Source organism: Microdochium trichocladiopsis, assembly GCF_020744255.1.
Source record: "Microdochium trichocladiopsis strain MPI-CAGE-CH-0230 chromosome Unknown B0I36scaffold_1, whole genome shotgun sequence".
NCBI lineage: Eukaryota > Fungi > Ascomycota > Sordariomycetes > Xylariales > Microdochiaceae > Microdochium > Microdochium trichocladiopsis.
Genome location: NW_025763544.1, coordinates 977861 through 994849, shown reverse-complemented (window position 1 = coordinate 994849; position 16989 = coordinate 977861). Strand labels below are relative to the sequence as shown.

Sequence of the window (16989 nt, the reverse complement as noted above, 5' to 3'; positions counted from 1 at the left end):
AGAGCCTCAATGTCAATGTACAGACTGGTGCCAGCCTTGCTGGCCGCAATCTTGTCAACAATACCAATAAAAGAGGCCTGAGCCTTCCATCTGAAGTGTGGTGCAAATTCGGGTACCCTATCCACCAACTGTTGCTGCTATTAACTGGGAGATCTGGGCGAAGCGAATCCCTGGTCACTTCCCAGAAAGCAAGAGTCCCGAACGGCTGGCAAACGACGATGATGTGCTTTTGGGCGACTGGGTCCGAGTCAGTGCTACCCGACCAGCGATTCTTTCGGCGTACAACCCAAGCCCGACAGCCATGCTCCCTTTATACTAATCCAAACACCTCAGCACCCACCCGTATGGGCAGCACACGCACACGACTACCGAGAAAAGACGACTTCCAAATATCCCTACGATAAACTAGGGACTCTCGCCGAGGAAGGGAAAGCCATAAAAGGGCGTTGCTAGTTGCCCGCCCTGACCACGCCAATAATGCCGCGTTACGCAACAATCAGTGCGTCTATGAAGAGGTCCTCAGCTTCCATGAGACACTAGAGGACATCACGAAGCAGCTCAGAAGCGATGGTTGCATTCTTGGAGAGATTGCTCGGATAAACATGTTCGATGATAGCCCCTTCAAATGTGACAAGTACCAGTACATTGAGTCGGCAGATCTTGACGCGGGCGAAAGTAATGCATCCGATGACGATCTCACGGAGCCTGTCCTTTCTGAAATGCGACAGGCAGATTGCATTCAACCACAAGAAGGCAGTACAGGAGTTTCTCATTCACTCATCCCAGACCTGGCCTTTTATAAGCAAGACGATTCCGAGATCCGCAACATTAAAAGCCAGAGGTTCAAGGCAAAACTCGCGGCGCGTCTGCAAATTGTGAAAAAGCATTGTCCATGCTTCGCTAACGCGCCCCAGCTTGCTCTTACTCTAGCCAAACAGTGGCTTTTCGGCGAAAATCCTCAAGTCGTCCATTGAAGCCATTTTATCAGCCAACCAATCGTACACGAAATGGACCAAGAAACTTGACGATATCATTCCAATGCTTGATGTCGAGTTTCTGGCGGTCAGGCTTGGAGCTCTGTGTGACGCGCTTCTGGATCGTCAAGCGACCGTCTCTCAATCCAGCCAAGTGCCGAACACATTCGACAAGATCATCCAAGGAGTATCGGATATCAACGATGATACCTGCCGTTCGGTCATTCGCCATACTTTGTCATCAGTTAGCGCACACGAGGAGTTCGAGGGTTCCAAAGCTGCGTTGATTCAAGAGATGAAGGCCGCCACACCTGGCAAGTCTGGAGGCGATGAGAACAATGCGCTAAAGTACTTCGCCCAAAAACTGTCCGCAAGAGCCATTGCACTTGGAGGAAATAAGAGAGCCAATACGAATCAAAAGTTCAAAAAGTCAAGGCTCTTGGCCTCCACCTCTCACAGAACCTCATCTCGAAATTCGGAATTGGTGTACTCGGAGTACTATCTCTCGTGTAAATACGAGCACACGTCATCTCAAGAAGCATTAAAAGCGCTACAGGTCCGCTCTGCTGCATCATTGCCGTCATGGCATGTCTGCACGACCAACTCGAGCAAGGAATTCGGGCTCTCAGTAGTGGTCCTGGCAGAAGGTTGGTTGAGGCTTCCGAGTCCGGAACCATGACAAGGGACGACTGCGAAGCGGTGTTCACAGACATCCAGACCGTCGCACAATCTTATGGCTTTCAGCTGCCCACCCCCACGGCCGACGGTTTCCATTTTGTTGTTTTCACTCCTGAACTAGTCTTGCAAGCGGGCCTCCAGGATTTAGACCTGAAAGACGAAAGCGTTTTCGTCTTGACAACGACTCCTACCAATCCCCGACTTGCCGTAGCATCACTGAGACCTGGGGCTTGGCCTTGAGCTGACGCTGTTTTCAGCCTCTTGTTTCTGCAAAAGCTTGAAGGCTGGGAAATCCTGCGTACTACCAGAAATGTCAAACGATTGGGCTGGCAGAAGTTCCAAGATCTTACTAATTTCAGTTAGATTACTCCTCTTCAGCCACGCGATCGTGGAGCTGACCTCAAGGACCAGTCCCACTGGGGTTTCTGGCTTGTCCAAGTTGAGGGCGGTAAGCGACTCAGGAAGGATGCAAAGAAGTTTGTACTTCAATGTACATGGTTCGACTCAGCCGTCAAAGATCCCCAGGCCGCGCAAGTGACTGACGATCACTACGGACACGCAGATGCGAGCGAGAGGCTCCGCTCACTGATCCCAAATCTCGAAGTCGAAATTGGTGGGATCTCCTGGTCCATCCGTGAGCTGAAGGCACCATCCTATGGTCATATCCGCCCAGAGGATTGTGGCATCCATGTCATCCGCAATGCCACAGCAGTCATGCGCGGCGAAAATAGGATGGACTCGCAAATTGGCAATACTGAGTGTGGTCAGCTGCGTCGGAGCTACAGGCGAATGCTTTTGCAGTACCTACGCTACCTGCAAGTGCAACGGGAGAATATCAAGGACGGTCAATCTACAGCTGGGCATCAACCTTGGGAGTCGAAGACGGTCCTCCTGGCGAATGGGCTCGTTATTGTCGTCGAAGTCGTACAAGAACGCGTGGTTCCTATTCTTGGCGACGAGTCGCTGCACGAACTTCTGCGAATTTGGAGGTGAGTCACGCTCATCGGCCTTGCGGGCGGCGTTGGCCGCAGCCTTGAGTTTCTTGGCCGCCTTGTGGTTCCGAGCTGCGCTGGCGCGGGAGGCAGACTTGTGATCCTCGTCAGCCTTGGAAGGTGCTGCGGCAACATGGTCTCTGGCTCGAGCCTGATTGATCTGACCGCGAGTCATTGTTCCAAAGTTGTTGGTTGCGGTCCACGAGCAAATCACAAGATCAGCGGACTCCGACATACTGTTGTTCACAGTCCGGACGTCAACCTGCCGACGACAGATCTCACTTGGAGTCAGCTCATCGAGTAAAAGTTTCATCCTGCCAACCTGAGCAGTGTGGGGTGAAATTAGGAGGACGGTAGGCCGACGTTCGTCGATGAGTATGTTAGAAGAGGCTAAGTCTAGCACAAGCTCGACCGTGATCAGTGCCTCAACGTCATTGTACAGACTTGTGCCAGCCTTGCCGGCCTCAACTTTGCTAGCAATATCAATGAAGAGGCGTGAGCCTTCCATCTGTGGTGCAATCTCGTGTACCCGACCTACTAGCTGTTGTTGCTCTTCAGAAACTGGGAGATCGCCATGACAAAAATGATCTGGCCATGGTAAAATTCTGATGCATGACGCACCATCTCCCCACGAGATCGCCAATTGGTGTTCAGTGATAAATTGTGTGATTACTTGTGTCCACCTGTCTGTCCATGCATGAAATATCACCGTGGCGCGAGCAGGGTGTGCGGAATGAATCATTCTCCGCCGCCTGACTTTTTGAGATGTTGTCGCCAGTCGTTCTCATATGACGCTCGACCATTTGGGTGGGGGTAAGGACCACGTTGCTTCGGATCGCCGACGGCAATGAGCAAAATGGGGTGCTGCCAAGAAGCGTACGCGGTGAGCTGACTGGACTCAGTGTAATGATCAGCTTCGTCGTGGCAGGTGATTTCCGGACCGCCATGAAAATGTCTTGGAAACATTTGGGGCGTGCGACAGGAGTTTCGTGGAGAACAAGACGCCCACTCAAGGACCTCCTCGAGGGCAGCGTGGAGCAAATCCTGGTACCTCGTCTTAACCTTTCGCTGTAATCGGAGACCACGCACCGTGGCAATCCGACCATGGCGTTGACCGGGTAAGTCACACCAAGACGGACTGGGGATGGCATCTGCGAAAACTTTTGCGATCACGGGTATTGACAAAGCTTGTAACATATCGGAGCTGTCGTCAATCCGGCCAAAGTTATGGGGCAGGATCGTGGGGCCAGTCAAAGTCTAGTTATGAGAGAAAATAGAGGTTGGCGACACGTCTGTAGTGTTTGTGGACTGCCGTCTCCATGTACTGATACTTGGCAAGTTAATTTCTCGATCTCAGCGATGCCCTAAAGATGGTGACTATGAGCTGCGAACTACTTTTGTTACATCACTACACAGAAGAGAGTGCGGCTTCCTTTGTGTGACATCGAATAGGAAATATTCGCTCGCAGTCTTAAGCATCCGCGCTTGCGACCATGAAAGCAGAGAAACTTAGAACTTGTGCACCCCTGAACATTCTGCACATCTGCACCTTTGAACCTCTGAAGCTCTAGAGCTCTGTTCGCAATGGCCTTCTATGCTTCACTAAGGCCTGCGATTGAATGTGCGATTCAGTCTCCCGTACGTGTTCCATTTCGATGAGAGTTCAAGGTCTGATTAGCCAGGGACACTTTTACACGCTTGAACTGGGAGTGAGTCGGGCCGTGGCGCTGTTCGATAAAGCCATGCCCAAATCAGTGTGTTTGCATTGTCTCGAGTTACATAGAAGTTCTCTGCTACGCAGTCCATTATGATAAGAGTTGTGCAAACGCCAAGAACATCCTGTGTGCTACAAACCCTTGATGTTTCGGCGCTTTGTGCATCAAGGGTATCCCGAGACCCCATTGTGAACAACTGGTGAGTTCAGGAGTCGTCAGCAGTATCACGATTGCTATTGGCGGGTTCAAAGCGGGACTCTTATCTGCTCGATGATGTTATAAACGGATGTAGAAGCGCAGGAACCAACAATCGAGCCTATACGAGGTGCAGATCAGTCCAGGGATTCGACCCGGTCAGCTGGGTGAGGATCGCTGCCGCGGCAGGGGAAGCCTTGCAATCACATCATTATCTTGCCGCAAGGCTGCGAGACGTAATGTTGGTTCAGCCACTGCAGAACGGCAATATCCGCAATCCTACCACGGGCTGACTCTACCCCTTGTGCCTTGCCGGCAGGTGAAGCCTTCCTGGGGTTGAAAGACCAGGGTTGTATGCAGTTGGTTCAAAGCCTTGCATGGATTAGGAAGTTTGGCCCGGTTCCGAGACACAAGGAGCTTGGGGTCCAAGCACCTGGGAGATGGATGCCTTGCCGGTTCTCCCTTCAGCCCTTGTCAAGTTGCTGCAAGTATGGCTCGAGGTCCAGGCTGTGTCGTGGGGGAGTCGTGGAGGAAGGGGGCTGGGGATGGCTTCAACGTTGATAAATCCCCATCTCGCGATCCCGTAGACTGTACTTTGATGGGTATGCCCACGACCTTCGACATTGCTAGTCATTGATTCCCTCTATTATTTTCACCTACCCCGTAAACAAGTCCTGCGAAGATGTCTTCGCCTTTACGCCTAGCTGCAGACGGCAAATCATGGAAATTCGAGTCACTCCAAGATGGCCTCCAGTTCCTGTATGGTACCCAGGAGAATTTCCGCTGCCAAGTTGTGAACCACCGCGGGCGTTCATGCTCAGAAAGCGTCTCGATACGCGGAATTGAGCAGATTTTGTCCCTCGTCTGTCTCAAGGGCAAGGTTCTGAACTGCAACCCTGCATCACCTTCACACCATGCTTCTGCAACGCTTAAGATGGTCATAGATGATCATTCAACACACGACGGTTTCATCAGCGGCCAACCTGAAAAAGACTTCTTTGACGCCCTGGTTTGGTACTCAATGTGTACTACACACCGAAATTCGGAAGAATATGAAATTCGGAAGAAAACACTTCGGCGAAAATGGCAGAAGCAAGTGCTTCGAGAGATTTCGACGTTACCATCCGCAAGTCAGCAGAGCGACTCTAACAATGAGAATCACCACCGATCACACAACACGGACGAGATTGCTGTCCGCTCCCCAAAGCCGTTCATCAAAGGAACATCCATACGCACGCCCCAGAGATTTCGATTACCAAGACAAAGCGCTGTCGCCCTGGAGAAGGTCAGAGCTCGTTACTCGCCAGAACTCCCTGCAGATCACAACACAGCTGGCGCTTTTGAAAGCGACTCCGAAATTTCGGCTCCCAACAGCCCTGTTTTTGACAGCCCACCCGCAACATCTGCCGAGACTCCTCTCACCAGCCGAAAGACCCTATGGCAGCAGAGTGAGCAGAAGTTTCCAGATATTTTCGCGAATGCTGTCGAAGCATCTGCTGGCGCTGAGGACGAGTCCAACGACGAGTACTTTACAGCAGAGGAAAATGAAACTCAACCATCGCTCGTGTATAATCCTCGCCTTCGTCTATTCCAGAATCCTCAGCAAAGGCCATCAGCGACTGGTCTGGATCCTTTCCCGTCCGAATCTGTCGGGCTACCACGTAGTTCAAGTCCAGCTTGCTTGTCAGGACACGAGCCCGTCCCGCCTGTTCCGGCCCCCTCTGGTACACTTGGGGAGCAGAACACCACCCCAAATCCACTCAGGAGGGCGCGTACAATGCCTATAAAGGTTACAAAACAGCGGTCTGCGAATTTTGACACAACAACCATCATCGAACGAAGACATTCCTTCGATGGTTTCAACGGGTACGAGGGTTTCGAATCACATTTCGACAGGGATGCAATCCAGGCGTTCCTTGAGAATTTCCCGGCGACACGGAGGCGGCGAAAATCGGTGGACCTTGCTCTTGTCGCAAACAGCCGTGAATCAGAAACGTCGTCCGAATCCAAGCAGGATGGTTCTGAGAGAGACCAGTGCAGGAGCCACGAAGCGGCTGCCCGTATCAGCTCACCGTCCAGCGAAGTAACAGGCCTGGAGCAAGCCATCATTGGAGTGTCTCTCTTCGAGCATAGTCATTCAGCAAAGAATCAATTTGCCCCAACTCGCCGGAGCAGAAAGGTTCCCCGGAAGTCTGATGCAGTTATGGCCAAAGCGGTTACCACCAACACTGAAGCAAGTGGTGAAAGATCATTCGAGCCGAAAAAGACGCCTGTCAAAGACCTGCTCGAGCTCCTGTCGCAAACGCATTGGGAATTCCGCAGAAGAACCGGGGGGGCTTTCATTTATGGCTATCGCTGTGAGGGAAGTCCTGAGTACGTCAAAATCGGTCGCACTGAGAGAAGTTCAGCTGAACGATTAGCTGAATGGAAACTTTGTGGCGAAAGTCCTGTGGAAATATACAGCTTCGCGACGCGGGGTAGTGGCAAGTTTGCAGAAGATCTCATCAAACTAGAGCTGCACCTAGAACGACGCAAGAGACCGTGTGCCAAGCACAAGAGAAACGATGGCGTAACGCCAGTCGAGCATAATGAATGGTTCAAGATTGAAGAAGAAGAAGCCATAGAACGATTGGAGCTTTGGGAACGATTCCACAAGCTGCACATGTACCACCGCAAGATTCCAACGCCTTATAGCAGACTGAGCGAGTGGGTCGGAGAGCAGATGGAAAAGATTGGCGAGTTCGAGGCTTGGGGTGGAGTTGCCACTGGAGTGCAGGCAGGGAAGCCAACCAGAACGAAGATCAAGGATGAAGAAACTCACCGACGGGAGATGACTAAAGTTTTGGATTCGCTTGGGAAGTTTTTGGATCTGGAGGAGGCGAAACGACGTCAAGCCAGATAGCGTAAGTATGAGCGCAGGAGATTGAGGCAGGGAGAATGCGGCACGAGCTCGGAGTGGAGGAGCGGTCCTCAGCTGCCGCTATAACACCAGAGACACTTCCTCGACCGTAAAGTTGAGGTGGAATTTGAGCCCTCCGCTTGTAACAACGTCTATATCCTCAGAAAAGCTCGAGTCTCAGGGCTGTGCGGAAGTCATTTGCAGACTTACTTGGCGGCTGTCCGTCGGGCGTAAAAATCGCAAGGGAAAAGATGATGCATGGTGAGGCGCAGGAGCGCGCCCGGAAAACGTCTCCCCACACCTAAGTGGCCAAGGATCAATCAAGGCCCGCCTCTCAACCTAATGCACGCGGTTTAGCATATCCGGGGTAAGGTATCACCCCACTGCTTCCCCACGGTTTTGTGACGAGCTTAGACTCGGAAGATTTATAAGGCGGCCGGCACAATGGCGGGTTTGGGCAGATTCAAGAATTGTGCGCAAGCCCAGCCAATGTTGAGACGAGGCCATCCGACACTTGAATCAACTTCACATTTCCTTTCCGCGTCTATCACAATTCGTAATCAGAGCACAACCGACCAAGAAGAACAGGCGAGGTTTCTCAGGTGTAGAAATGGCTGGCAACAAGACGGCACTCATATTTGGGGCCAGTGGTGTCACAGGATGGGCAATGGTCAATGAAATCCTGAACGACTACCCCAAAAAGGGCATTTGGAACAAGGTCTACGCACTGACGAACCGCCCATTGTCTCGGGAGGCTTCGTGTTGGCCCAATGACACAAGGCTCGACATTGTGTCGGGTGTTGACCTGCTACAAGGCTCACAAGAGGAACTCGAGCAGGTCATGAAGGATAAGATCAAGGGCTTTGGGAATGTAACACATGTCATCTATCTGGGTAAGCCATGGGCCATTACTCTAAGTATGAATTTGCATTGGTCCTAACACCCCGTGGAACGATCAGCCTACAAAGCTCAAGCCGACATCCCTGGGGAGCTCGAGGAGAACATAGCCATGTTCAAGCGCGCCATCACCGCAGTGGACAGGCTCTCGCCAGCACTCGAGTTCGTGGTCCTCCAAACCGGCGCAAAGACCTACGGGTGCCACCTGCTCGACGCCCACCCCGCAGACGAGCACATCCACGTGCCTCTCAAGGAGACCATGCCGCGCCTCCAGCAGCCGTACCACGACCAGCTGTTCTACTATCCGCAGCTCGACTGGCTGACGGAGTTTTCCCGCGGCAAGAAATGGGGCTGGAACGACACGCGACCGGACATCATCGTCGGGTTTGTGCCCAACCAGAATTTCTACTCGCTTGGCTCTGCGCTCGGTGTGTACCTGAGTCTGTGGCGGGAGAAATTCGGCGAGGGCGCGGACGCGCCGTACCCGGGCTCGACGAAGGCGTACAATGCACGGAGCATTGATAGCTCCGCGGACATGATTGCCCGGCAGACCCTGCATGTCATGCTCACGGAGCCCTGGAGCACGCGGCAGGGCGAGGCGTGGAATGTCGCGGACGCGCGGACGCCATCGACCTGGAAGGAGAAATGGCCAGTCATGTGTGCGTATTTTGGTCTCAAGGGGACAAAAGCGGCGGAAGATAACCCTGTAGAGGTGAGAACCTTCATCAAGGAGAACATGGACTTGTGGGCGAAAATGGAGAAGAAATATGGCTTGCAATCCGGCCATGCGGACAGCGAGAGGATCTTCAAGGGGTTTGAATACTTCTTGTTGACGCTGTTCAACTTCGACCGGCAGTATGATATGACTAAGATGTACGATGAGGCTGGGTTCACCGAGGAGCGGACTACTAAGCAGACCTGGGGTGGTGTCTGGGATCGGATGAGGGCCGCCAAGATCATTCCGGCCAGCTTCAGCTGATATTTTCGGGAACGCTCTTGAGGGATATCGGTGTTGCCGCTCTTGGGGTAGTAGGTCTGAGTACAGTGGAATGTACATCTATCGGTAAAAAACATCATTTTTTGCAAGAGGAAAGTCTGCTGCGGGTGTTTTGACCAAAGTCTGGGATCAGTTGCAACAAATCTAGCAACTATTGGGGCTAAGTTTTATCCATGTAATTGCTTCACAGGAGGACAATGTATGAACCACTTACTCTAGCGTTGATCGGACGGTGTCACAGTAGCTGGAAGAAAGCCATTCCAGCTTCCGCTCGATCTAATTTGAATCAAAGCTACCGTGTCACGAGCCAAGCCGGATATCACACCTCGGAACACAGTATTGTGGGAAGGAATTACCAGAATCTATTGTACAACCTCTAACGGTCTAGGCAAACAGACAGAGCAAGCTACTTTCCCTGGTAGCCGACGCCGTCCACCGCCGATGCTTCTTTTTGTCTTGTGTGGTCTATGCTGTAATGCATCTTCTGAAGCAAGTCTTGGGGAAAGAAGCCTCCCAAATATACACAGCCGCTCTGAGAGAAAAAACCAGAGCGACGAAAGTCTTGGGAAACGTCGCCGGTGTTGCCAATTCCCCGTTTATTGGCAAGAGAAGTGCAGAAAAGGTTGCGTGATGCTTTTCAAGACCAAAACTTCGGTGTATCATAAAAGTGAAATTCCAGCGCGGAATGGTCGTCCGTCCTCGTTCTACCCCCGCCCGACCAAAGAGATATCGAATGCGACTTTGTCGTCCCTGTCTACCGCAGCGTAGGCGGCGTATGATCGTTCGGGTCCGTTGTCGTCGAATTGTCGTAACATGGTGGCCGCTGTATGACAGTGCCTACTTATCTTAACATCTTCTGATGCGTTTCCGGCTTCGCGAAGACGTTTATTTGGCGAATTCAATTCCGCCAACGGCACCAAAGTACTGAAACAAAGCGAGATTCCCCGGTTAGCAAAGTTCTCAGAGCATTGGGGGAGGCGTGAAAAACCGTGAAAATGCGTGGTGTTGCGGACATCGGAGCTCTCGAATTCCGCGAAAAGTGGGACCGTGGCCCGATCGGGAAGCCATACAGTGGTTGTTCACAGTGTGCTTCGGATCGTGCACAGTCCCACAATCCGCGCATCGCACCGAGTATGGATTTTTTCTGGTGGCAGGGACAGGAAATAACTGGAGAAACTCACCTTCTTGAGGTCACCGAAGATGGCGAACTGACCGGCAGTCAGGGTGCCGACCATGAAGAGACGGGCACCGATACCGCCGTAAGAGCCACGGATGCCGAGCTCCTTGGCAATCTTGATGAGGCGGGAGGTGGTGCCCTCACCGGGAAGGCCCTTGGTCTTGTTGATCTTGGAAAGCATGGTATCGGCGGGCTGGGAGACAATGGCGGCGGCGAAACCGGCAATGAGACCGGAGCCGAGGTTGACGGTGGTCTGCATGCTGTCGGAGAGGGTGTTCTTGGGCCAGATGCCAAAGGCGGCCTCGGCGACCTTCTCGAAGACGACGAACTTGGCCATGGTGTAAGGGATCCTGAGGGAAAAGAGGTCAGAACAAATACTCGCTGCGGAACGAGAGTTTTCAGATATCACTCACTGCTTGAACAGGATGGGGCCGAAACCGGCGTAGAAGGCACCGACACCCTCGTTCTTGAGCATCTTGGTGAAGCCACCGACAAGGCCGTTGGCGTAGGTGGGCTCAGAGACGAGACGGATACGGGTGGCCTCGAGGGGGCAGAGGGCAATGTCGGCGAAGAACTCGGCGGCAGCAGACGAGGCAAGGTAGACACCAGTGCGGTACTGGGCGGCGGTGTCGTAGCCGAGCAGGTTGACGGACTGCTTCTTGAAGAACTCGTAACCTCCGAACTTGAAGGCGCCCTGGAGGAAGTAGCCGGCAAAGGTAGGGCCGAAACCAGTGAGGAGAGCACCGGCACCCTCGGAGGCAATGACCTGGCGGAAACCACCGATCATGCCACGGTTGTAGGTGGCCGGGTCAAGCTGGATTCTCGTCTTGACGCTGGCGGGGAGTTAGTCACTGCGGAAATCAGGCCAAAGACACAAGGCAAGACGTACACATCGACGGGGGTGAGGGCGCCGTGGGTGATGGAGCAGCAGAGCGCACCAGAGAGCGCAAACTTGCCGTAGAGCGAGGCAGCGGACTGGGTGGGAACCACCTTGGCGTCGACGGAAGAGGCCATTGTGAGGGTGAGGGGAGATGTGTCTAACTGGGAAAGTTGAAGACAAAGGAAGCGGTGACGATGAGCAGGAGGAAGAAGCAGGAGGGAAACAAAGAGGGTCAAGATTCCAGCAGTTGGGAAAGATTGCGCCTTGCAGGCCTTACCCAGGCTCTGAAAAAATCTGGGCGCGGGAACTGGGTCGCTGCGGCTTTTACAGGAGCCAGGGGGGGGCCGCTCGCCCAGAAGCGCCGCTATGCCAAAAGGAAAAACACGGCTGGGCGGCCGGGAGAGACAGACACTCCGGGCAAAACTGGGGCTCGCGACCAGCCTGGCCTCTGGTTTCCCTAGCCACGGCAATTTTCCGGACGGGGCCTCCGTCCCAGCCAACGAGACGACGCCCCTGGGCATGCCGCCCAAGCTGGTTGGCTATCAGGTGTCCTCTTCCACCCACCCTTTCGTTATCGGCCTATCTCGCGACAACTCGAGACCGAGTCGTGGACATTCATGAGGCGGCTGGCTGACTGTGTCGCGTATACATGAGTTGCTGAGCTGGGAGGCCAGTGTAGACCCATTACTGGTCCTCCATCCGTACAGAGTCGGGAGACGATACTCGTGCTCACTATAGTAGCCGCGCACGCGATGAAGACCTCGTCCATCGACGGATCCTGCATGGCGTCACCGGACCACTCGCTGTCCATGCTCCACTCTCGTGATTACTAGCCGTCGCGTTGTCTGGGCGGTCAGTCTCTCCCACGGAACCCCTCCGGCCCCTCGAAGGCGGGGAGTCCGTGCAGCCACTCCAGGGCAGCATTTCACATTGAACAAACGCTCGAATCGTCGCGAGTTTGCTGCAAACTCAGCTCAAGCTTGGTTTAGTTCGATCTTGCCGCGTTGTAACATACCTGCATTCTCTAGCGCGAACACCCTCGCGCAAATCTAGCCGCGCTCGCACAGTGACTAGAAAAGGGAGAGAAGAAAAAAACAAACCCAATCGCCAGAGCCGGCCAACCTACGTCAGAGCCTGCCAGGTACCACACACGCAAAGCCAATCTTGCCGCGCCGCCACCTCGGTCCTGCCGGCCGAGGGGCGATCACGGATCGCAAGTCTGGAATTTTTTTGGCTGTTGGGAAAGATGTCGCCCAGTCACGCTGGATGCCAACCTGTCAGCGCTGTCCGCCACTTTGATCCCCTCGTGCGACAATCATCATCAATTCCCGTTTCAGTGTTTTCCCGACATGTTAACTCCGTGATAGCAAAGATGTCATAGGGCGCCCTCCCAATCACACCCTACTGTATCCGAGTTGTGGCTAGCGCCATGGGGACCCACAATGGCCAAAGCAGGGGCCAATCGTGCGGAACCATCGGTACAAGGGGGGGGAGTCCCTCCAGCAAGGGCAGCAACAAAACACCAATGCTCGTCAATGTTGTTCCAGAAATCCGAACATGATCCTCCCACACTGACTTGAGGGTCTCTATTTTTGCAACAAAGAGGTCCGCGTGATGAGAGGGCCCTGCTGTATCGTCACCGCTATCCAGTTCCTCAGGATCGTAGTGTAAAATCACTTGACATGTCACTGTCCAGAAGAACGCGATCTTGTGAAGCCTGGTAGACAGCAAGCAGAAAGTCCAACATGCCTCAGCCTCTGTCACATTTTCACTTGGGACGACGTAAGGAAGGCCACTGTTCACCTTGCGTACTTTCTAGGCAGACCCGAAGAATAGTGCCGACGAGGATGCTTGCACAAGGGACACGCATATTGTAGATAACCCATCGAGGATTGATAGGTAATGACATTGTCGAACGGTAAAAGTTGAAACGAGACGTACTGCGCAATGTTGGCAATGCCCAAGACGTTATCCATTCTGCAATCTCAAAGTACGAGTCTTCTTGGTCATCATCTTGCATTCCTCACGGCACAAGATCAACCCACCACGGCTGAGAGGACGCCAGTGCCAAGTTCTTGAAATGCTTGGTATGTTTGGATGTACTTTTCACGCTACGAACACGAATCTCACAGGCACTCGCCATCGCTCAAGCCATCTTACCAGGCACGTATGGGTGCCCACTACTGAGGCCACCATCCACCGCCCACGCCTGGCCGTTGACATAACTCGACTCGTCGCTGCCCAAGAACAACGCCACGCGAGCAATCTCATCCGCATTTCCGCCCCGGCGCAGCGGGTTGAGCTGGCCAATCTTCTTCTCGGTGCCGCGCGACCGGGCGATCTCGTACGTCGGGGCCGTCATGCCCGTCTCGATCAGGCCAGGGCAGATGGCGTTGGCGCGGATGTTGGTGCCGACGAGCTGGTACGCAATGGTCTGGGCGAGGGAGATGACGGCGGCTTTTGAGGCCGAATACGGCGTGCTCCCCGCGTTCGAGCGGATGCCCGCGACGGAGGCGGTGCCGATGATGCTACCGCCCGGCGCGGGCTTCTCCGCCGACGTCTTCATCATGGCCGGGGCGCCGTACTTGGCGGCCAGCCAGACACTGGCGACGTTTACGTCGAGGACCTTCATAAAGTCGGCCTTGGACAGGTCGGCAAACGACTCGTGCGGGCCGACGATGCCCGCGTTGGCAAAGAAGACGTCCAGCCGGCCGTAGCGCTCGAGGGCGTCGTCGACGACGGCCTTGACCGACTTCTCGTCGGACGCGTCGAACTGGCGGACGTGCACGTCGACTCCCGGGAAGAGCGAGGCGATCTCGCGCTTGTGCGCCTCGAGGTTGGTCCCGTCAAAGTCGCACAGGTACACGGCGCGGGCGCCGTTCTCGGCGAACTGGTGCGCGCTGGCGCGGCCGATGCCCAGGATCGAGTTGGCGCCCGTCACGATGACGACCTTGCCCTCGACACGAGGGCCGGCAGACCTGCCGGCGATCTTGGTGATGGGCGGTGGTGGTGGAGGAGCGCCGCCGCCGGGGGCGAGCTGCTTGCCGAGGGCGGCGACTCTTTGCTTTGCTTGGTCTGCCATTGTGAGTGGTTTTTGAGTGTGGGCTGGGTCTCCCGGGATCGGCTGGGCAGAGGAGCTCAGATTGATGTGAGAAAGAAAGAAAGACGAAGCAGCTGAAGCAACAATTAAGTGGAGGATCGTCGTGAGCTGCCCAAGGTCCGACTGAATCCCCGAAAACAGTCGGCCAGGCGGGGACCTTGGGGTAAAGCTCCAGGCCAGGGGACGCCGCCGCGGGTGTGGAGCCGCAAAAGCCGGGGAGCCGAGGCTCACAACCAGCGCTAGCCTCAGCTGGGGTTGCCCTTGGAGTTAGTGGCCTTTTGAGGCTTTGGCGTGAACTGGACACAGCTTTGCACAACTCCTGCAAAAATACCGACGAGAACATATGATTGAGACATCGCTTGCGTGGCTGATTCAGGGTTTTGAAGAGCCAAGCCCATCAGAATATAGCCAAAGACATGCTTTCCATGACTCCAGGCAGTTGGAGGCGGACACCACCAAACATCGCTGGGGGCCTGTCTCGTGCATTCTACGGTCTTTATGCTTGGTGTTAATGCATTATTTGCCTGTCGTGTTGACTCTGTGGAGAAAAGCGATGCGTATGCCTCGCTCTTAGCTGTTTCTAGCAAATCAGTCTTTCATCGCAAGATAAGCTGACGTCAGAGAAGAAATTGATTTCTACGGTATATGTTTTGGCGTCTCTCGGAACAGAGAAATTCCCTTTTAATTGCGCTCGATATCAGTCCAAGGGCGAACAAAGTTTAGGCAGCAGGCCATCACGAACGACACGAACAGTGCATGGCTAATTTATGCCTGATTAACATAAAAGTCGTTCCCAGCGTAGAGGAAGTATTTACAAGACAAGTTTAATCTTTCGACTGGATGATGTTACCACTGACTTTGGAAGTTGTTACATGAGCGAGCAACGGCTTGCCAGCATCGCAGGGATTCCGCGATACAGCAAGGACACATTACCCATCATCATGAGCTTAGTGAATCGGATAAGTATCATGTGAACCAGCAGCAACGTGGGGTGGTGAGGTGCAATTGAGGATCGGACAGTAGTGTTTCCACCACTGAGAAACCTACAATCCCTGGTGCTATCATGATTCTTAGCCTGTGTCAGTGGACTGCACTCTTCTCCATGTTGCCAAGGACAAGGGCTGTTTTGAAGGATCTGCTGCTTGCCACTCACACAACGCGCTCCACTTTGCGTGCCGGACGTAGACGCCGGAGCTTCATCCTCCACAACACACCCCCGGCCGAGGATCTGCGCTGCATGACCATGCAGGCAGGACAAGCGTTCCCGTCGCCGGACAACCTCTGGTGGCAGGCACGACGGAGAACTGAGAGAGCGAAAGACAAGGTCTGATTGGGGTTTGACTTCCTGAAATGGCAAGCTTCTGGACGGATTTGAGCTCAATTTCCAGGAATCAGAGCCGAGATCACCACTTACCAGCAGCGAACATGTTCTCCGCAACTCTTCATACTGGGGGATGACCATAGATATAAAAGAACCAAGTCGAGACAACTCCAACCAACACACTAATTCATGCCCAGCTTCCACTATACCATATCTGTCCAAAAAACACAAGCCACCCAATTATGAAGACATCCGCCATCCTCACGGCCCTCGCGGGCCTGACAACAACCCTCCCCAGCCTCGCCACCGCAACACCGACACCGACGACGCTCGACAAGCGCGCGACCACCTTCTGCGGCGACTGGGACTCTGCCGCGACGGGCGGTTACACCGTCTACAACAACCTCTGGGGTAAAGGAGCGGCCACCTCGGGATCTCAGTGCACGACCCTGACGGGCGTGTCGAGCGGCAACCTGCAGTGGTCTACGAGCTGGTCGTGGCAGGGCGGCAACTACAACGTAAAGTCGTATGCCAATGCCGTGCTCACGAGCGCCGCGCCCAAGCAGCTGTCCGCGATCCAGAGCATTCCGTCGACTTGGCAGTGGTCGTATGTATTTTCACCCCCTGTTCCTTTGCCTTTAGACACGATGACCATGGGAAGCTTCCGATATCCTGCGCTGCATCACTAACCTGGGCCCGATATCCTTCGGCAAAAAATACAGCTACACCGGCTCCGGCATGGTAGCAAACGTCGCCTACGACCTGTTCACCTCATCGGTCCCGTCCGCCTCCTCCACCCCGCAGTACGAGATCATGATCTGGCTCGCCGCCCTCGGCGGCGCGGGGCCCATCTCCAGCACGGGCAGCCCCATCGCGACCCCGACCATCGCGGGCATCAGGTGGAACCTGTTCAAGGGCCCCAACGGGTCGATGACGGTCTTCAGCTTCGTCGCGGCCAGCGGGCAGCAGCCCAACTTTAGCGGCGACCTCAACGGTTTCGTCAGGTACCTCACGAGCAGCCAGGGCTTGCCGGCGAGCCAGTACCTGAACAGTCTCGGGGCCGGGACCGAGCCGTTTGTGGGGAGCAACGCGGTTTTCAGGACCACGGCTTACCGCGCGGCTGTGAACTAGGCGCCCGGCAATGCGGTGGCTGGGCAAAAGCAC

At 54.3% G+C, this 16989-nt stretch overlaps 6 protein-coding genes across 6 annotated transcripts; 4 read left to right on the top strand and 2 right to left on the bottom strand.

The window, feature by feature from the left end:
* Positions 1-602: 602 nt before the first annotated feature.
* Positions 603-2948, top strand: B0I36DRAFT_343713 (uncharacterized protein; the record flags this gene model as incomplete). Its single annotated transcript, XM_046156187.1, has 5 exons — positions 603-841; positions 939-1483; positions 1531-1859; positions 2016-2641; positions 2894-2948. 5 exons carry the CDS (start codon positions 603-605, stop codon positions 2946-2948), a joined length of 1794 nt encoding a protein of 597 aa, XP_046017939.1.
* Positions 2949-5103: 2155 nt separating this feature from the next.
* On the top strand, positions 5104-7760 carry B0I36DRAFT_3086 (uncharacterized protein). The gene has a single exon (XM_046152058.1). It carries the CDS (start codon positions 5237-5239, stop codon positions 7454-7456), a length of 2220 nt encoding a protein of 739 aa, XP_046017938.1. The 5' UTR covers positions 5104-5236; the 3' UTR covers positions 7457-7760.
* Positions 7761-8063: 303 nt separating this feature from the next.
* B0I36DRAFT_370828 (uncharacterized protein) lies at positions 8064-9329 on the top strand (the record flags this gene model as incomplete). Its single annotated transcript, XM_046159952.1, has 2 exons — positions 8064-8346; positions 8413-9329. 2 exons carry the CDS (start codon positions 8064-8066, stop codon positions 9327-9329), a joined length of 1200 nt encoding a protein of 399 aa, XP_046017937.1.
* Positions 9330-10173: 844 nt separating this feature from the next.
* B0I36DRAFT_3082 (mitochondrial phosphate carrier protein) lies at positions 10174-11677 on the bottom strand. Its single transcript, XM_046152056.1, has 4 exons — positions 11414-11677; positions 10938-11357; positions 10529-10874; positions 10174-10271 (listed from the first exon to the last, which is right to left on the bottom strand). Exons 1-4 carry the CDS (start codon positions 11536-11538, stop codon positions 10233-10235), a joined length of 930 nt encoding a protein of 309 aa, XP_046017936.1. The 5' UTR covers positions 11539-11677; the 3' UTR covers positions 10174-10232.
* A 1602-nt stretch (positions 11678-13279) lies between these two features.
* On the bottom strand, positions 13280-14648 carry B0I36DRAFT_309541 (uncharacterized protein). The gene has a single exon (XM_046152143.1). The coding sequence runs from the start codon at positions 14484-14486 to the stop codon at positions 13551-13553; it is 936 nt and encodes a 311-aa protein (XP_046017935.1). The 5' UTR covers positions 14487-14648; the 3' UTR covers positions 13280-13550.
* Positions 14649-15869: 1221 nt separating this feature from the next.
* On the top strand, positions 15870-16956 carry B0I36DRAFT_378979 (xyloglucan-specific endo-beta-1,4-glucanase A; the record flags this gene model as incomplete). Its single annotated transcript, XM_046160744.1, has 2 exons — positions 15870-16432; positions 16548-16956. Exons 1-2 carry the CDS (start codon positions 16068-16070, stop codon positions 16954-16956), a joined length of 774 nt encoding a protein of 257 aa, XP_046017934.1. The 5' UTR covers positions 15870-16067.
* Positions 16957-16989: the final 33 nt, after the last annotated feature.

What these genes read in the sequence shown, in the direction of transcription:
- B0I36DRAFT_3086 (XM_046152058.1), top strand. Translation starts at nt 5,237, where the DNA reads ATGTCTTCGCCTTTACGCCTAGCTGCAGACGGCAAATCATGGAAATTC.
- B0I36DRAFT_3082 (XM_046152056.1), bottom strand. Translation starts at nt 11,538, where the DNA reads ATGGCCTCTTCCGTCGACGCCAAGGTGGTTCCCACCCAGTCCGCTGCC. An exon ending in GGCCCCATCCTGTTCAAGCA is followed by an intron (nt 10,875 to 10,937) that starts GTGAGTGATATC and finishes CTTTTCCCTCAG; the next exon opens with GATCCCTTACACCATGGCCA. An exon ending in TCTTCGGTGACCTCAAGAAG is followed by an intron (nt 10,272 to 10,528) that starts GTGAGTTTCTCC and finishes GCTTTGTTTCAG; the next exon opens with TACTTTGGTGCCGTTGGCGG.
- B0I36DRAFT_309541 (XM_046152143.1), bottom strand. Translation starts at nt 14,486, where the DNA reads ATGGCAGACCAAGCAAAGCAAAGAGTCGCCGCCCTCGGCAAGCAGCTC.